Raw genomic sequence first — 19,057 nt, forward strand, 5'->3', positions numbered from 1 at the left:
ATTGTACATTTTATAATTTTTTGCTTTGCAGGTCCAATTGAGAGACATGTAATAAACTGCTAGCTAACTAATAATATATATATATATATATATATATATATATATATATATATATATATATGCTATATACTGTGTCATTAAAAGGGGATGTTGTAGCACCCCCTGCTGTAATCACTAAATATGTTCTAAAAGGAAACGGGAAGTTATCGGTTACGTCGATGCAGCTTAGCTGCTGTCTTCTTTTTCCGCAAAGGCAAGGTTTAGTCGAACTTATTTATTCGTGTAACAACCGTCTTAAAACCCCAATATAAAGCTTAATTTACAGTTAAAATGAGAAGAACTATCATGTCAATGCTGACACATATATTCGTTCACTAAGTGAGTGGGATTAGTTCAATGGTGGCGAAATTCTCATACATATAAGATCAGTTTATCACACACTACATGATCTAGACCCTTACGATTATTCCGTTGGAATTATACGTATTTTACTCGACTCAGCATTTCGTTTTGCGGACTGGATAGTGGCTTCCTACACTTTCTTCATATTTACATCATGCAACAGTCGAACAATGTGGACAGTGAGGCCACCGTGAACGTGCACGTCAGCGACCTGCCTGAATCCCTGGTGGCCTGCAAAGTTCCTGTGGATATTTTTGCCTCTGAAAACCTGTTACGAGTGAGTAATATTACATTTCCATGATTGTATCCCACGCATTATTCTTATGTAATGGTCCATTGGCTTGATGCATATAATAAATGTATATAAACCAAAGTTGAATTTTTAGACCATATATGGTTATTCATACTCTGTGTATTGTTTTCTTATTTAGTGAACCAAAAGTCTGAGATTCAGATCATAGATATATAAACCATAATAGATGCAGTGGACCCAAAAATATTTCTGACACAAATGTGTGAATGTTATTACATTAGTATGGCGTATTTTTGTCAAATCACCAGAACTTGAATGTAAAATCCTCCATATCATTGATCTTGAAAAAAGAAAAATGTTGCTGTGAATTTGTGATATTTGAAAATATTTTGTGTGAATTCACTTAAAAAAAAAAAAAAAAGCTCAGTTTGTGTTAGTCAGGTTGTTGAATAGGGGTTGACAATTTCAGGTGTCAAAATTTGTGGATGATTTCCGGGAATGGAAAATAAAACGAGCGTCGATGTAATCTCTCTCTCTCTCTCTCTCTCTCTCTCTCTCTCTCTCTCTCTCTCTCTCTCTCTCTCTCTCTCTCTCTCTCTCTCTCTCTCTCATATGTTAGCCAGCAGGTGGTGGCAAAATACATTTTTTGTGTGCATTCATTTTTAATCAAAATTCTGGATAGTCTAACCTCATATGTATTACATATGTAGACTACTGATGATTTGATAGTGTCTTCTATATTATGTTTATTTTCAGGCAGACCACGTACCATCATGATAATACAAATCTGGGCTCCATCTTTATACTTTACAGAAGTGTTCTGTAATATGTGCATTTGCATTGTACCCCTTACTAAAATTAGACAGCAGTATTCCGTTATAGTTCCTTTTGTTTTGCATGTAATGCATGCGTGAAAGATCAAGAGTCATTTAACCTTAAATTTATTTTTTCTTCCGCACATTTTCTTTTAAGTATTAACACACACACACACACACACACACAAATAATAATACAGAGGCCTATAAAGTATTCTGTCATTTCCTGTAGCTATTAATAATCAGGTATTATTATATTAATTTCCTATACATGCAATTTGTGCATATACCAAAAAAAAAGAAGAAAATTCTCAGTAATGCATGAGCATTTTGACCTGTTACATGTAACATCACTGTATGTGATGAAACAAAATTCCATTTGATTTCAGATAGTGTGCTGCACTGTGGGATGCAGTGCAGCACACAGCAGATATTATGTTTCTATTTATAAATCTTGAAAGTTTACTGCTGTTTACTTACCAGAGCCAACAATTATAATTTTTTTTTAATAGAAGTTTTATCTGTCAAGCTTAATTTCACCCGAGTCAAGCAGCAATGGAGGAGAGCAGAGATATAACACTTGTATGTTTCTGTTTATTTAGACGTTTCAGTTTTCTGTGTTTCAAATACAGGACATATGTTCATGTTCATTCATATATATAAGTTCATAACACCCAGACTATGGTATGTCATGATTGTAACACATTTTATTAACAATAAAAAAAGTTGTTAATTTACAGTTTACATATTTTTATGTGTATATACTAATGTTGGTCAATAAACAACACATAATATTATGATGCATACACTTTATTCACCCTGCCAGACTACAATGTAATCATTAGTCATAAACACTGCCTTGGTTGCTTTTGCTTTTTGTGTTTGATTACAAACGTTTTGTAATTATAATCAGACCACAAAAACATTTGAAACTTCTGAATGAGAGATGTTTACTGTGATGAACCGCTGAGATTGGTCAGTGTTATGGATCAACTGGGGATCGGGTTATCTGGTCATGTATGCATGCACGTGAATAATTTTAATGGCTTTTTCAGCAGATTCGTTCAATATGATTTGCCAAGTAGCAAAGAAAATACTTTTTGCACATTATTAAAAATGTAGGCTTTATATATTTACTACTATATACTGTATGTATACTGTATATATTCATTAATTCATTTAAAATTACTTTTTTTTGAGCGGTTTCCATCGCTTTGTGATTGTCCAAGATAGAGATGGATTACATAGACGTTCGTTTGCTCTTCCTTGCATTCCCGGATGTCATCCTCGAATTTAGCTACCTGAATTTCTCAACTCGTATTCAACAACCTGAATATTGAGACCTGAATTTCACGACTTGAAATCCACCACTTGAAAAATAAAAACTTGAGTTTCACAACCTTAATTTTTTTGGGTGAATTCACACAAAATATTTTAAAATATTACAAATTAACAGCAATATTTTTCGATAACATCAAATTACAACCGGTCATTTTCAAGATCATGAATTTGGAGGCTTTTTCAAATTCATGTTCTGGTGATATAAAAATGACACCATATGTGTGTGTGTGTTTGTGTGTGTGTGTGTGAGCGTGTATTTATCACTTTGTGGGGACCAAATAGGGGATAGTCCCCATAAGGATAGTAAAACCCGAAATTTTTGACCTTGTGGGGACATTTTGTTGGTCCCCATGAGGAAAACAGCTTATAAATCATACTAAATTATGTTTTTTGAAAATGTAAAAATGCAGAAAGTTTTCTGTGAGGGTTAGGTTTAGGGTTAGGGTTAGGTTTAGGGATAGAATATAAAGTTTGTACAGTATAAAAACCATTATGTCTATGGAAAGTCCCCATAAAACATGGAAACACAACATGTGTGTGTGTGTGTGTGTGTGTGTGTGTGTGTGTGTGTGTGTATATATAGGCCCAGTTGATATTGGATAACTTTTCTGCTTCAAAAAATAACATTATTGTTTAAAAACTGTATTTTGTGTTTACTGAGATTGCCTTAGTTTTATGTTAGATTTTCTTTGAATTTCTGAAAAAAATTAATATGAGATATACACAAAAACAGAAGAAATCAGGATGGGACAAATACATAGACAGTTTTCAAGCAAAATCTAAGTTTTTTAGCTTTAAATTAAGAAACTGTTGTTAAAATATAAGAAATGCAGGATTTGGGCAGTTTCTAGTTGTTGTTAAAACCTAATGAAACATGTCAATAAATGTGAAAACTACTCGGGTGGTTACTCTGCTAGGACACCTGTGTGAACTTGTGGTGAACTGAGTTCATACATCCCCTAAAAATGACCTGGGACCAATTGGTTAAAAGAAGATTCAAAATTGGCTAGTCAAATTTAAGTTAGTTCTGTAAAATGGTCTGGCTTTTATTATTATTAATAATAATAATTTATTTATAATTTTTGCAAATTACATTTAGTTTGATAATTTGTATCCAATGCTGTTCAATGCAGTGTGACTGTCCAACTACTCATTCGTCATGCTCAGTCAGGCAATCTGCCATTCCACAACATTCAAAAGGTGCTCTATTGCAGTGCTTCCCAATCCTGTTACTGTGGCATTTCAGCGATGCTTAATTGGACCTAGCATGTGCCAAGAAAACATTCCCCACACCATAACACCACCACCCCTGAACCATTGACACATGGTAGAATTTATCCATTGATTCATTTTTTTTTATGGTAAATTCTGCCTCTGACATCTGCATTTAGCTTCAGAAACCAAGATTTACACAGAACACGTTTTTCCAATATTTTGCTGTATAGTTTTGGTGATCCTGTGCCCAGTCTAGTCTCAGTTTCCTGTTCTTAGCTAAAATAAATGGAATTTTTGTGATTGCTGCTGTAATAACCCATCCGTGTCAAGGTTTGGCATGTTGGGCATTCAAAGTGCTCTTCTGCACAGCACTGTTGTAATCCAGGGTCATTTTAGTTACCATCACTTTCCTGTCACGTTGAACCAGTCTTGCTATTCACCTCTGATCAATAAAAATACACACACTGTCATTATATATTGATATGAAGACCACACGCATGTATACACTATTTATACAGTATATGCATATGTTTACAATATACATGTGTATATTCTTTGTATGGGATACATAGACTATATATTGTATATGCATATAAAGATCATATAAATAGATATTTGTGACGAGGAGGAGGGCGGGGCCGGGCCATTACTACACACGCCGGCCCCCAATTGGGCTAATCAGCTGAGGAGAGGGATAAATGCAGCGGAACGCATCAGTTCGGGAGAGAGAGGGGCACATGCAGTTGCCATGTGTGTTTGTGTTATGTTCAGCCTGTTCCCGCCTCCTCCTTTCCCATCCTTAACCTTTGTTACATTGGTGCCGAAGCCCAGGAAGGAGGAGGGATGCGCTCTTGTGGAGTCCTCGCCACTGCCATCCACCCAAAGGAGCAGCCGCTCCTTCCTCGAGGGGAGGAGGAGCTCGCTGCCGGCCGCCTGGAGTGGTGGAGCCACTGCCAGGGGTGGAGGAGTTCCCTACCGGCCGCCAAAATGTGGAGGGGCGTTCCATCTGCCAGGGGTCAGAGGACTGACTCCGGTCCACCCGGGGAGGAGTGGCTGTCGTCCGCCAGATGGTGGAGGAGTGATTGAGGACGAGGCGACGGCGTGTCTGGGAAACCAGCAATCAAGTTTCTCTCTCTCTCTCACTGTCACACTGCCTTGCCCTTTCCCTCTCTTCTTTTTTTGACAAGGAGGACGGGGCCGGGCCATGACTATGCACGCCCGGCCCCCTAATGGGATAATCAGACAAGGAAAGGGATAAGTGCAGCTGAACACAGCAGTTCGAGAGAGAGAGAGAGCCACATGCAGCTGCCATGTGTGTTTGTGTTGTGTGTCTTTTTGTTTAAATTAAATATTATTTTGACTGTTCGGCCAGTTCCCACCTCATCCTTTCCCATCCTTAACCATGTTACAATATTGTTCAGAGATTCATATTTAGGCTAAATCTACTTCATGGGCTAATGGTTCATTAGATAGGTTTACAGAAAAATCTTTACAGTAATCATATTTAAAGAGCCATTAGCCTGAAATGCAGATATCTTCCTTTGCCAAATGATATGATGCAAACGCTCGTTTTTATGATTATACAATAGAGAAATGGCAAGCTGTGACTGGTAAAACTTTGATATTCATTAGAGACCACATGGGCTGGTCAATATCTTTAAAAAATGTGATGGAAATGAATGTCTGTTACCTGTATATTTTGTTTAATCGCAGTGGTGTGTGTGTGTGTGTGTGTGTGTTTTATCACAGGCTGTTTTATCTGTTTAAGTTCTGGTTAAAATCATTAAAGTGTCACAACTAATAAACTTTTTGACTAATGGAGTTTTTTGGAACTTTAATGGAAACTTTCATGGCAGCTTATTTCTTTCTTATTTTTATTTAGCATGTAAAACAGGAACTTGGAAAGAATGTTCTCATTGTAAAAGTGTCTGACTCAATACAGGGTTTATGTTTAGTTTTAGTTCTGTAAAGTCTTAAAAAAACCTTTAGACAAAATAGAACATTTAAACCATTTAGGGTTAAGAAGTCCTCTGATCACAGATGCATCCATAATAATTTGCTTAATGATGACAGCTTATGATGTTTAAAAGTAGGAATAAGTGCTTTCAGGAAATGAAAACTTAATTATATACTTGCTGTGTCTCTTAAGATTAGCTCAAAGTATTGGAAGGCTATAGAAGTGAGGCAACCGAGTGAGTGAACAAACAAAGCAATAAAGAACAAAGCATATTGCACTCATTTGTTTGTACCATTTTCCTACAAGTTTATCATGACATTGCAGACTGGTGAATGGGAGTGTTTGTCATCGCTGAAGAAATTTTCCACTTGACGTCACTTTTGTTGAGCTGTTAAACAAATCCTCTCCATCAGACAACCTTAAGTCAAGTTGTAGACATTGTTATTACAGTGTAGAGCAATGTCCTGTTGTTTCAACTGCATTTTTTATACAGTGTAGCCTTGAGATTGATTTACAACAGTGATGGACAATTCAGATTTTGTTAGTGACGATGTCTGCATGCTAAAACTACTTCTATATGTATATAAATTAGTATGTGTTAGCAAAACATACTGTATGAGATGGCATCATGCACAATTAAGCACTGATACCCAAAAATAAGAAGTTTGTATTAGCCCAAGTTAGTTACATATGAGGTCGGACAACAAGTTGTGAAGTAGGGCAGAAACCTTGAGTTAGCTGAAAATGGGATGAGAGCAAAAAAGTGATAGGAAAATAGTCAGCTGTTGAGAATGGAGAAAAGGAAAATCTGTTCCATTGTTTTGCAATGTGGAAACAGGAAGCAAGCTCTAGGACACATATTACAATACATATAGTTCCAGCTGTAACCACCATAGACATTCATTACATGTACATTCACAGTTATAATCAAGCTATAGACAGTTTTAGCATAGTTAAGAGACAGTTTTCAGTACAGTGCAGTTTTGTATAAATGTCACGTAACCAAATATTTCAAGAAAAATCGTTGTGACGAGGAGGAGCGTGTCGCCAGGCCGTGATGGAACATGGTCGGCGCTTAATCAGCTTCTCATCAGGAGAGTGAGATAAAGGGGCGGCCGGAGATGCCGATTTGAGAGAGAGACTCGGCCTTGGTGCATGTTTGTCTGTGTTTGTTTATGTTTGTTTTAAGTTACATTTCTGATTAAACTTTACGTTCACTGTTCGTTCAGCCGGTTCCCACCTCCTCCTTGCCCGTCCTTGAACTGTTACAATCATCAGCTGAGAAAATCTTAAATTCACACCACGTGTCACCTCTATCTTTCAGAGCATGCACAAAACATTGAGGTGATTTGTGGTCCAAATAACGCGTGTACATGCTGGATGAAGCAGTGCTGTAATTTCATTATCTAAGTCTGTTAGACCGGCTTTGCAGAAATCGGACTGGTATGATTAGAGTCAGACTAAAGTGTTTACATGCTATTTTAAAAAGAAGAATTACTGTTTTATTCCTACTGAAGTCTTTTTCTGTCATTATTTATGGTAGCATGTAGTTTTGTGTAATTTCATCAATTTTTCTGCATAATTGTCCACCTGAGGTAATCTGATTGCTTTATTCCATGTTTGGCAATGGTTAAACACATGCTTGAAAAGCTTTACACAGTCGAGCCATATCCAATTGCACAGCCGCCATTCTCCACCGTAACAGAGGATCCCCTCAATAGCCGCATTTCCACTGTTGGGCAAAATGAAGGCGTGCTTGTGTGTGCCAAGGCCAGTTGCATTCCCACTGTCACTTCCCAGGCTTAATCGTGCCTCCTCTTGGCTTTTTCGGGCCCAATGGCCTTTGGCCCACCGATTACCCTTAGGCCAAAGAAGGCCAACTGGGGATTGAGTTGCAGTCAAAGGTGGAGTATAACGAGACACTCGTGGTGCATTTTATTCAAGTCGGATGTGGGATATTCCTACTTGAATTCTCCAAACTACAACCATAAAATAATTCCATTGCCAGATACTTGGAACATGACGTTTAAACAACCAAAACTGCAACACTCCCATTAACAAGGGTTTGACTGTTTCCTAGCAACCCAAATGATTAACAATACCGCTTCGCTAGATCATCAAAAGAAAGTTTAATATACCGTGTTTTGTACACCCGTCTCTGCAAACATTTGTTAAACAAGCTGTGATATCTTGTAATGTAGGAACTTTGACTCACTGATTGATGTCATTTTATAAAAGTTATCACTAATATTGTAGATATCTGGTTGCCGAGATATTTGTGTGACGTCACACGTCGTGACGTGCATCTCAGTGAAAATAAAATTGCAGACACATTACAAATCCTTTAAGATGCACAACAAAGCGGTGCCCAAAGGAAGAACTTTCCATGGTTTGAGATCATGGACGTGTGCTGGGACATTGTCCTGCTGTTTGTGGAGAAATCATTTGGGACACCATGGCAGTTAAAGTCGGTGAGTTGTCAACATTAAATTATCTTGCTTGCTAGCTAATGTTTCCATACAAGAAAGATAACTAGATAACATGCATGCTTGTTTTGGTTTGTGAAATGGGCGGGGTGTGTGATGTTTTCACCAGGGTGGCATATTATCATATATCACTTAATTATATTATTTCGGCTCGTGGTCCAACTATTGACGCCGGCTGAACATTTTATGGACCTTGGCCGATAGTGGAAAACCGGCTAATGTCACCTTGTGTCATTAACACAATGACGAAGGACATTTGCCCTTACACAAATTTTAAATTTAAGTGAAATGGAGCACTTTGTGTTTACTACCAAAATCCATATCTAAACTTCAGCTGAACCACAGGTGGCACATGTACATTACATAATCTTCAGGAGCTGCTCTGAGTGCAGTCCTTGCTGTGAAACGGTGTGGTCTGAGTTCATTTGGAGTGCTCACATCATCTTGGACTTAACATTGACACCTAGAGCATGGATGAAGCATCATTCAAATGCAGTAGATAGTAGTGAAGACACCATTGTAGAAAATCATTATTCACAATCATCTATGATTATTTTAATCCAAGAGATAAAGTGTCTGTTACTGAGATATATAATAATAGTTAATAAATAGATAATAATCATTAGATTAATCGATTATCAAAATAATCGTTAGTTGCAGCCCTATTTTTGCTTGTATTTAATATTATTTGCTTGCTAACTGCATATATAGTACATGTGCACCAAAATACTTATTGGTAATTGCACATATACCATCATTGACACAAATAACACAAGTATAGACCATTTTAAGGATTAGGCCTCAGTTTAAGGGAGTGGCATCTTTGTTCCTTGAACATTTACTAGTTTTTATACTCGTTCAAAACAACAGCGGGATACACTTTATTCATATTGATTTTAACACAGTTAACATTAATAACATTAACACGATTGTCATAAAATGTCATTGTTAAAATGTGGACCAGGTTGTTCGGTGACTGAATGCTCCATGGATGCCTGGAAATAAAGGAAATTATAGTGTTAAATCTCTGAAAAAGCCACAACAAATGGACGCATTAAACGCAGCAGTAAAGCAAGAAGCTGGATATGTACAGTACTAAAAACTGTAGCACACATCTTATCTCTTGGAACCGGTGAACAAAATGTATGCCAACTAATAGGTAGGTAGAGCTCTAAAAGTGACTATAGGTTGCAATCATTGTAATGAATGAAGGTGTGCAAGTTATTTGTGATTACATTGTCATTTAGGAGACACTTTTATCCAAAACGACTTACAAATTAGGAACACAAAAAGATTACAATCTAATAATCTGATCTCTGTTGAGGAAATAATTGTGAGCATCTAAACTATGAAATACTTTCATCACCTCCCTCGCGTAATGCGCAGTATCAACAACACGTCTGGATAAGTCACTTCAGGTAAATGTTTGATGTTCTATGAGAAAATATGCCATTTTTGATAAAAGCATCAATAAGCAAGTAAAAGAGCATCAAAATCCTTTTTGAGACTGACAAATGGTTTACATATAGTTGTCTTTTTGGCTGGGTTAAGAGAAAGTAGTTTAATACCAGAAAAGACACACTTCAGCTTTAGGCTGAAGTGTGTCTAGGCTGAGCCCAATACCCAATGCTTTATTCAACTTTGCATACAGCCTAATATCTTTTTAGATGCGAGGATTTTAATGTTTCAGAGCTTCTTTTGTTTTAAAGATTTAATTCAGTCAGCTGATTGTCTATAAAAGAATCCACAGGTTGCTGCTTTCTGTGGAAAGTCTGGAAGGTGTTTTGACACTTGCACTTTGCGACACAGCCCCTCATACTGTCATAAACCCAGCTTGGTGTCTAGTCAGTGGAACATTTAAGTTGTTCTCTTAAATGAGTCCAGTGAATCAATTCCCTGTTCAAGCTCATTCTGATATCACAACTGCAGCCAGGGTCTTAAAAACAAAACACTTGTACTCATTTAGAAACTTTCTTGGAACCCACTTTCTCAATTGGTGCTTCAGAACTTGAAGTGTGCCACTTGTACTCAATGAACAAGTGGGTGATATCAACCTAGGGGTAGGCGGTATGACCAAAATCTGACAGTATGAGAAATTTTATATCACTGTAACTGTATCACAATAAAGATATTTTAGCTGGAAATCCACCCCAACATTTTTTGTTTTACATAACCATGGAACAGTTCCTATTTGTATAAAATTATTTAGAAATTAAAAGGTACTTTGTCTCATTTTATATATATATTTTTTTTCAAATGGAACTTCCAAAAAATAAAGATCGGATTATTTAAAAAAATAGCTACTTCACATTATTACGAAAATAGTAATACGTTATAAATATGATTGTATGAGCCACATTTTAAGCTGTCGTAGAATAGCCAATATACAAACCTGTGACCACATATCAGTTGATATTTATTTGAATGTACCAAGTTGCATATTAATATAGAATTTACCATAAACAGCCTATAGTCACTGTGTTCACACCTAGTGGCCTGGTGTGATGTGTCAGATCTGAAATGGATTAATTAATTTGTTGTTACTTTGATAGTCATAATGTTCTGTGACCTATATATTCGGGTCCTTGGCTAACTATTTAATGCAGCTGAACTCAACTAAATTGAATGTTTATGTGTACACTACATACTGAACTGAGTAACTGAGTGTTTGTTATATGTATAATAATACCTGTCAGACGCTTTCCACCCGTATAGTACCACAACACAACATAATGCTGCTCTGCTCACCATTTTCCACCCTGGATTCCTTCCATGTTTCTTTCTTTTCCATTCCCTCATGGTTCCACTGTACCCAGCTTATGGACTAAAACATTTGCACACATAAGTGACAGGTGCTTATGGCTAGAGTACACATCTCTGTGCTTATCACAGACATGAAAGCTTTTACCAGATAGAGAGGTGAAAAGTTTGAGTGAATGATATAGGAAGAATTGCTATCATGTACTGTATATTCACTTCAAAATGTGTCACTTTGATTTGAGTAAATCGTTTGTCAACTAATATAGATATATGTGACTGTGACTATGATGTGAATACCCAGAGTTGCTCAATTCTGTCCTGTTCAGTGTGTTAAAATGCCATTTGAAGCTGTGGCCTAGCGGTTAATGCACTTGATCTAGTATGATGAGGTCTACATTTTTTGAGCGATGCAAGTTCGAATCTGCCTCGCAACATTTTACAATCTTGTTTTTCCATCTGGACACACATCTGGAATGGCAATTTAACATTTTGGAAAACTTATTCCTATAAGGAGATATTAGAGAGTGTGCTAACCTTAATCAAAATGTACTTTTCACTGCATGTTTTTTTCCCCCCCCTCCATATTTTGAAAGGGAATGGTGACTGAGACTGTCATTTGGTCTAACATTTTGTGTGTTCCACAGAATACAGAAAGTTTCACGGGGTAGGAAGGAACATGAGGGTGGGGAAATGATTATATAATATTAATTAATGGCTGAACTATCACTTTAAGGATGCTTCTCAGATTTGGACAGTTCTATCAATAAGAAGAGAATTTTAGAAATGTTTTTCTAGTAATAATTACAGTGAAAAACGTGAACAATGTCACAGTCCCAAGTTATATATAATGTTTAATTATACACTGCAGCAAAATTATGCTTTGTTCATTCCCTTTATTCATTCCTTCACAGCTTTTTACATCCAGCGTGAATTTAGTTCAGTGACAGTCCAGCATTTTCAGTGTAGAATTTAGATAATTAGTTCTGTGCACTAAGTGTAAATTGCACCTTATCTCTGGGTTTGGAAGCTTGTTTTCCATAAGACAAAGCCGCACGCATCTGTCAACCTTGCACATCATTTTATATTAAAGTGGAAATACGTTTACATAAACAGAATAGAGGCCCTCTGCCGTTCTGTGTTCTGCCTGTTGTTTTCATTAAAATGATTGTGTAGCATATTTAAACTTTTTGTATTTGAAAGATGCTAGCCTAGAGCTGCTAAGTTCATTACTTGACTGCTGTTTTGCATATCATTATAATTTTCTAGAACCTTACATTTATTGGATAATTGGTAAAAAGAAAAATATCTGTTAAATTTGATTGTTAAAGAACTGAATAAAGAATAATATATTTCATATTGTTATAATATATTTTCTGTCCAATTTTGGTGTGTTACTTTCAATAAAAGTGTGATCATTTTATTGATTTGTAGTTTTTCAATTCAGATTCATTAAATTCCAGAAATTAATTAAAAAGTATAATATTAATACAAATATATTTAAAAATATATATTTTAAAATAGGTATTTAAAAAAAAAAAAAGAAGTAATTTTTGGTTTTGGGCCAAGTGCATCCTGAATTTTCGGTTTCGGCCCAGAATTTTCATTTCGGTGCATCACTATTAGAAACTGAGGTCATAAGAGCCCACAGTTACAGATTCACACAGTAAATGAATGAGTATCACCATGACACAGACAAGCCCGCATTGTCACAATCTCTAAAACATACCTCACCATGTTTTCTTTAGTTGGAGCTGCAATGCAATTGTGCGCTTCTGTAGTGTTGAACACGAATCGAGTAACAGCGTGCAACTGTGAAGTTCCACTGTCGTAAGATTCCTATTCAAAAATCTCAATAAATTACACATTTATGTTTAATGACAGGAATACTACCAATTGTAATGAAGTAAAAGTAAAAAAATTCATCAGAAATTTACTTAAGTGTGAAAAGTACAAACCAAAAAACATACTCATAAAAGTACATTTTTACCAAAAAAAAGTTACTCAAGTAAATGTAACGGAGGAAATGAATCACGTTACTACCCACTTCTGGCCACAGTCACATAATTGTCATGAGATCAGGGTTTATTAACCTGACAAAGACTGCACAAGAAGGCTTAATTGACAATTTTGTAAAAATGTAACCACATAATATTAATAGGAAACTTGTTGATGTGGCTTCATTTTGCTCAAAATGTCAAGTTTTAATATTTGCACTTTTTTATATATTTATTTTATCACTTGCATTTAGCATTGTTTTTTTTTCCTGCATCCAACGACCCTATTAGATTAAACCATTGACCCATTTTAGTGTTGCAAACAAGCAGTCTAAAGCCACTGGTTTTTTTTGTTGTCAACTCTATACATTTAAAAATTTTGAAAGAGCACAGAGCAGATATATTTATCTTAATGGAGGATTACAATGTATCTCTATTCATCAGGAGTACAGCTGTCAGCTTCTGCATCTAGCATAATTGTGCATGTCTTTGTGAATATAGATAGTGTTTGTAATACTTGCCAGGCTTGGAGAGAATTATGTCATCCAGACTGGAGTCAAAATAAGCCTGACGTTATCACTGAATGCCACTTAAACAGATAGCAAAAAAAAGCTGCTCTATAATAATGAAGATACAAATCACTAGCCCTCAAGTCAGAAAGGAGAAAACTGACATGGTGAAAGAGGGAGAGATGACTGGGAATTAACACCCATGGAAAGTATGCTGCATGGAACTTTTGATAACACAGCTGCCCTTTTGCCCAGCTCAGCTGATTTAGATTTTCCATCAAGATGGGAGGGGCAGCATGAAAAAGAACATACCATGAGATGAGTGATACAGATCATTGTTTAACCACTGTACATGTCTTGAAATGGTGTGGCAGAATTGACCAGAGATTGGCCGAACTGGTTCTGAGCTGCATGGAAAAGCAGTGGCACATATTTTCCAGGCACTTGCACTCTCAGGGTGTGTGTATGTGTGTGAGTGTGTGATTAGTCAGCAGAGGCAGCCGTTTCGGCCCAGAATGAGGAAAGTGGGGCAGAGTCTGCTAGCTGAGTCCCCCCTCCCCCAAAGTGGGCGGAGCCTACTATGCTATTGAGAGAGGCTTTCATATAAAAAGGCTATGGGAGAGTGAGCTGCAGTCTTACAAAGCCTTGAGGACATTTGATCAGTACTGTAGGAGTGCAGTCGCTTCCAGATTATTCACTCTCAACCAAACAGCATCACATAACCACAATACGAGGACACTTTACCTTCATCAACAGTCGTTTGCATTGCTCAGTTTGGCTTTGATCCATTTCCTGCCTGAAAACGCACAAGGATCTCTGCTGGCACAGTCTTGGCTTGAGACAATCTGAAAAGTACAGGGAGACGGGGAGAAAATTAGCAGTCAGGAAGGGGAATTCCAAGCATTTCTTTCCTGAAACAGGCTTCATTCGTGCCCTCACGCTGGGGAAGGCAAAACGGACGCGTCTCAGCCCCTCCTGCCCTTTACATTCTCTAACCTCTCAAGTCCTCCAGAGGATCCGTCAACGGGTATCAGTCATGCATCTGAAAACCATGAAGTGCAACCCTTTCTGCCTTATCGCTTCCTTAGAGGATCCAGATATGTTTAACAGCTCTGTGGAGAGGGTAAGGCTTCATGGATGCAGTGCTCTGTTTAAATCTTATGATTTGGTCCCTCACAACCTCTAATTAATTTTAGCCTTTAAAAAAATATGGCATGCTTGGAACAGCTGCAAATGCAGTAAATGGTCAAACACAAATGATGAACAGATGATAGAAAGACATTAGGCAGCTACTGTGGACGTGTGGTAATGTGTTTGATAGCCTCATATGACCTCTGATAACTGCAATTAGAATTGTGCTTTCTCTTTGTTTTGTCATTGAATTAATGACCTACTTTGGTATTTGAATATTAGTACGTTATTGCAGTGTTCTTGTTGCACATAATACATGTTTCTATAGTTCGCATAACAATGAGCAATTATAAGTGGTTCCCTCCAAATTACTACACAGTATGGCGCATGTACATGTAGTTCATTAGTATTACTCAGTAGCTTATGTAAATACATATTAACAGGAACTATAAAATAAAGTGTGACCTATTTATCTAATGAGCTAGCTTGTTTGGTTATAGTTAGAGGTTTGAGAATGGAAGAGGAGGCTGTGGAAACATTGACTGAGTTTCGGGTGGGCTAAATAAGTTATGTGGCTGGACAATTTTGGATTTTCAACTCTGACGTAAGCTCTTCCACAGAATTGCATATACTTCCGTAAAAATAGACACAGCAGTGTCTACTGAACTAGTCTGTGTAGCCTGAAATAGTCCATCAGGACTCCTTTTGTCATATCTGTCTGTGTTCACATTTTGAAGTAAGTCTCTCTGTTACCTTGGAAACCAATATCTTGCCAAGCACTGACAGACGTGGTCATTTCAGGATGTTTATTAGATTAGTACAGTGTGCGTCAGTACGGTTTAATATAGAAACATTTACTGAATATCAATCTATCAGTATCTCGAAAAACAAGCTAATTTAATTCAGCATAATAATGCCTGATTGGCCTAGTTATTTAGACTTAAAATGGATGCCAGTCTGAGAATGCTCCTTGGTGTACTCTTTTTTTTTTTTTTCTTTGAGTCACCTGCAAAATATATCTGCATTTCTGTACAGTACATAGCCAAATGTATTAAATTGGGATGGTTTCTTCTAATCTGCAGGCAAGTTTTGAGGAGCTGTTTCGTGCCTTTGACAGCAACGTCACCTTCCAGTTTTTTAAGAGTTTCCGTCGGGTGAGGATTAATTTTACCGATGCTCTGGCAGCTGCGGAGGCAAGAGCAAAACTTCACAAAAGTGACTTTAACGGCAGGGAGGTGCGACTCTATTTTGCCCAGGTATGTCACCTAGCGTGTGTGTGTGTGTGTGTGTGCGTGTGTGCGTGTGTGCGTGCGTGCGTGCGTGCGTGCGTGCACTCAAGTGTATTCCTAAATAGCTGAGCTTGGTCTTGTTTTATCACTCTCCATTGTAACTTCCTTTTAATTAATTATGATTAAACAATAATTTAAACTGAAATTAATATTTGTCTGCTTTGTGTCCAGGTCCAGATCTTCCTTTAACTTGTGTTAATGACCTGCTGACTGTACATTAGCTCTTACTTAGTCATCTGTAATACAACACCATATCATAAGCAGATGTGACATAACAAATTAAATTGTCAAGTCTTCACAGAAAGTGAATCAAAAACTAATAAAAACAAAGTTGATGATCAATATACAGTTGTGTGGAGCACGCTGGTAGACCAATTAGAGTGCCCTGTGGGAAAGGATACATAACCTGACAAACCGGAAATATCAACCATTATTTGTTTATTTATTTCAACCATTTATCGTGTCACTCCTGGTTAGAAGAACGAGTGCAGCATAAAATTCCTAATTGTATTAGTCAGCCTTTAAGCATAATTATGATTCATTTCAAGCATATCAACTTGTCTTTCTTTTCCCAACTTGCTTTTTTTCTAGTATGTGCACATTGGCAGTCCACACCTGGAACCTCCTAAACCAGATAAGCAGTTCCTCCTTTCCCCTCCTCCATCACCTCCTGTGGGTTGGGAGCAGTCCAAGGATGCCACACCTGTCATTAACTATGACCTTCTCTGTGCCATCGCAAGACTTGGGCCAGGTAGCTGCACAACTTGCATCTCACATTCCCACTGACTGTTAATCAGTTCTTAGTTTTCTGCAGTCAAGTAAGATCATTAAAAAAACTGTGAAGCACACATAAGTAGAGCTGTCACTAATTCACCATGGGTTCCCTTAGGAATTTCCAATGGGTTTTTAAAATAGCTTTTTGATTTGTAAGTAAAATAAGGTCTGTGGTTAACATTACTTAAAGGGACTGTCCTGCTTTGTTCTACAACATAAATCACAAGGTTATACATCTGCTGTCTGTTGTAAAATATAAGGAACATTCAGAGTGAATGTAAAAAAAAAAAAAAGCTTGATACAGCACAAAAAACTTAAACAAAATGCAGGTGTCTCAAGGTGTGTTTTTAAAAGCTCAAGTTCTTTTTAACTTTGCCTAGCATCTTAAAATGGGGCTCCTGCACACGACACTACAAATGTGCACTATGGTGCAATGGTCAAATATGGCCTGCAAGTACGTATGCATTGAAAACAATTATGAAAAACTGCATAAATGGACACAAAAACGCATTCTGTGTGAACGGCCCCCTTAAGTTGTTACATAAGGACTTACACATTTTTGACTGCATTGCTTTGACAAGAATGAAGGATTGACTTTATTTTAGTATTAAATTCTATCTCTTCTGCAGGTGAAAAGTATGAACTCCAACCAGGTACCCCCACCACTCCCAGTGTGGTAGTACATGTTTGCGAGAGTGACCAAGACATCGCAGGAAATGAGGAGGATATGGAGGGAGGCCAACATCCCCGTCCAAAAATCATCCAGACCCGTCGACCAGAATACACTTCCTCTGTCATGCAGTGAGCCTTTGGAACCACTCATTGTGGTATAATTTGTTATCATAACAGGGCCCTCTGGGGGATATGCCATGGCATGCTGTTGGTCCTCCACACCACTAGAGGATGCCTTAAGACAGAAGCTAGCTCTGTGGAGAGAGATATTGTGTATATCAAGCACCATCTCACATGGCTATGGGGTTCATTGCATGCATTCGCTGGTAGAGTGACTCATCTCTAGTAAAATGTCTTTTTTTTTTTGAGAGTGCTTTCATTGGTATCTGTTGCCAAGGGGAACATGAGTCTCCTATTGTGTAGAGTGTTTTGTATCTTGGGAAGCATGCTGTCTCCCAGTCAGTGGATGTGTTTTTAATATGATTTTTTATTTCCTTTACATTTCCTTGACACTTTCAGACACTTGTTAATACAACCCTCTTATGTACTCATGAGCAATCCAAGATTATTGAATTGAGAATGAGAGTAAATGTCGAGGGGAATATCTTTTTGACATACACCGTAAGTCTTGTTCCACCAGGTGCCTCAACTCGTTCCTATATTACAGATCATAGTTAAGTGCTACAATAAGACTGACAGAACTTTGAATTACATTTTTTTTTTCCCAACTATCTTTTCTTTGTCAAAATGCTTGTGATTTTACATTTTTCTGGGGGAAGGTTTTCTTAGGGTAATGAGTGTTCAATATTGCAATGTTTTTAACAAAATGGACTATATTTAAAAAAGCCTTAAACATCAATTTGACATCTTGGCCCTTGAAGTAATTTCTATGCTTTTAACTGGATGGCATGACCTCCACATTCATCAACTTCAGTTATTTTCATCATGTAGGACCATAACACTGTAATACACCTGTCAGTCTTGATGAAGAACTGTTACACTCTGTACCAGGACGAGCACCAATTAATTTTGTTACATGCAGCTTAATAATGTATTTCTGATGCCTTTTATTGTTTGTCTTTATATATGATATATTCTTTTTTTTTTTTTTTTTTTTGGTTTCGAAAATGTCACTGACATGGCTTGGGTGTTTACCCTGTTGTAAATAAATCATAAATAACTGCCATAACTAGACATTAAAACTGAAGGTTTTTCTCACAAAGTTGTGATGTGTCATTTTTGTGAGTGTTCTGACTTCTAGCCCACATGCCTCTTGAGTTCTATGCTTTTAGCCATTTTCAAAAGATGACTCAGTGTTCATCCAGCACACTGGTATCGCAATCATGACGCAAGTCGCAGACTTTTCAAGGTGATCTCAATGTACTTCATAGTTCCCTCATGAGTGTGGAGTAATTCACAATCAAGGTCAAGTTGACAGAGGGGATAGAAATATATACAG

General features: G+C 37.2%; 1 protein-coding gene across 2 annotated transcripts; it reads left to right on the top strand.

Annotated features, from left to right (window-relative positions):
- Positions 1 to 197: 197 nt before the first annotated feature.
- On the top strand, positions 198 to 18,814 carry LOC127658777 (calcipressin-1-like). Of its 2 annotated transcripts, none has more exons than XM_052148280.1 (4): positions 198 to 679; positions 15,946 to 16,119; positions 16,744 to 16,903; positions 17,556 to 18,814. In XM_052148280.1, the coding sequence occupies exons 1-4, from the start codon at positions 557 to 559 to the stop codon at positions 17,729 to 17,731; spliced, it is 633 nt and encodes a 210-aa protein (XP_052004240.1). In that variant the 5' UTR covers positions 198 to 556; the 3' UTR covers positions 17,732 to 18,814. The 2 variants fall into 2 exon arrangements, with proteins under 2 accessions (XP_052004240.1, XP_052004241.1); XM_052148281.1 differs by lacking the exon at positions 198 to 679 and adding an exon at positions 14,343 to 14,855.
- The last annotated feature ends 243 nt before the right edge of the window (positions 18,815 to 19,057 follow it).

The sequence above is a fragment of the Xyrauchen texanus genome, chromosome 18 (assembly GCF_025860055.1).
Source record: "Xyrauchen texanus isolate HMW12.3.18 chromosome 18, RBS_HiC_50CHRs, whole genome shotgun sequence".
In the NCBI taxonomy this organism is placed as follows: domain Eukaryota; kingdom Metazoa; phylum Chordata; class Actinopteri; order Cypriniformes; family Catostomidae; genus Xyrauchen; species Xyrauchen texanus.